The sequence below is a fragment of the Plectropomus leopardus genome, unplaced genomic scaffold (genome assembly GCF_008729295.1).
Source record: "Plectropomus leopardus isolate mb unplaced genomic scaffold, YSFRI_Pleo_2.0 unplaced_scaffold31309, whole genome shotgun sequence".
NCBI lineage: Eukaryota > Metazoa > Chordata > Actinopteri > Perciformes > Serranidae > Plectropomus > Plectropomus leopardus.
Window position 1 is genome coordinate 1 of NW_024634161.1, and position 587 is coordinate 587.

The 587-nt window shown below is 46.5% G+C and overlaps 1 protein-coding gene across 1 annotated transcript; it reads right to left on the reverse strand.

Annotated features, from left to right (window-relative positions):
- Window positions 1-3: 3 nt before the first annotated feature.
- LOC121938711 (interferon-induced very large GTPase 1-like) lies at window positions 4-583 on the reverse strand (the record flags this gene model as incomplete). The annotated part of the gene is made up of 1 exon (XM_042481881.1): window positions 4-583. A coding segment is annotated over one exon (580 nt), but the record flags the coding sequence as incomplete, so codon positions are not given.
- Between the last annotated feature and the right edge of the window lie 4 nt (window positions 584-587).

A 587-nucleotide genomic window follows, 5' to 3' on the forward strand; every position in this document is an offset into this window, starting at 1 on the left:
TCATCCTGAGGAAAGCATGCACAACTATTTGCAGGATGTCCTTCATTTCTGTGGAATTCTCCATTGCAATATTGATGATGGTGATATCACTCAGCCCCACAACAAGTGTTGCAAGCTCATTGTCGTGCTCGTGGCTATTGTCCAGTTGTGCAAGCTCTGGTGACTTCAAGCCCTCAGTGTCAATGATCACCATGAAGTCACAGTTGAGTTTGTTTTTAACATCTTCATTGATTCTGATGAGCAACATGAAGGCACCTCGAGTGCATCGGCCGCTGCTGACTGCAAACTGCACTCCAAACATGGTGTTGAGGAGAGTAGACTTTCCTGTGCTCTGAACTCCAAGAACTGTGACCACCAGTATCTTGCTCTTAGGAGACACCAAGTCATTGAGCTGAGAGAGGACATCACTCACCCATGTGAGAGATATGTTGGATGCATCTCCATCTACAAGCTCAAGGGGGAAGCCATCAAGTAACAATTCTGCACATAGTTTGGGCAGATGTTGTAACTGCTGACGTGATGGATGTGTTTCTGGGAGGGACAGTGAGGCTTCGTAGATCTGACCCATTTCACGGAAGAAGTGTTCA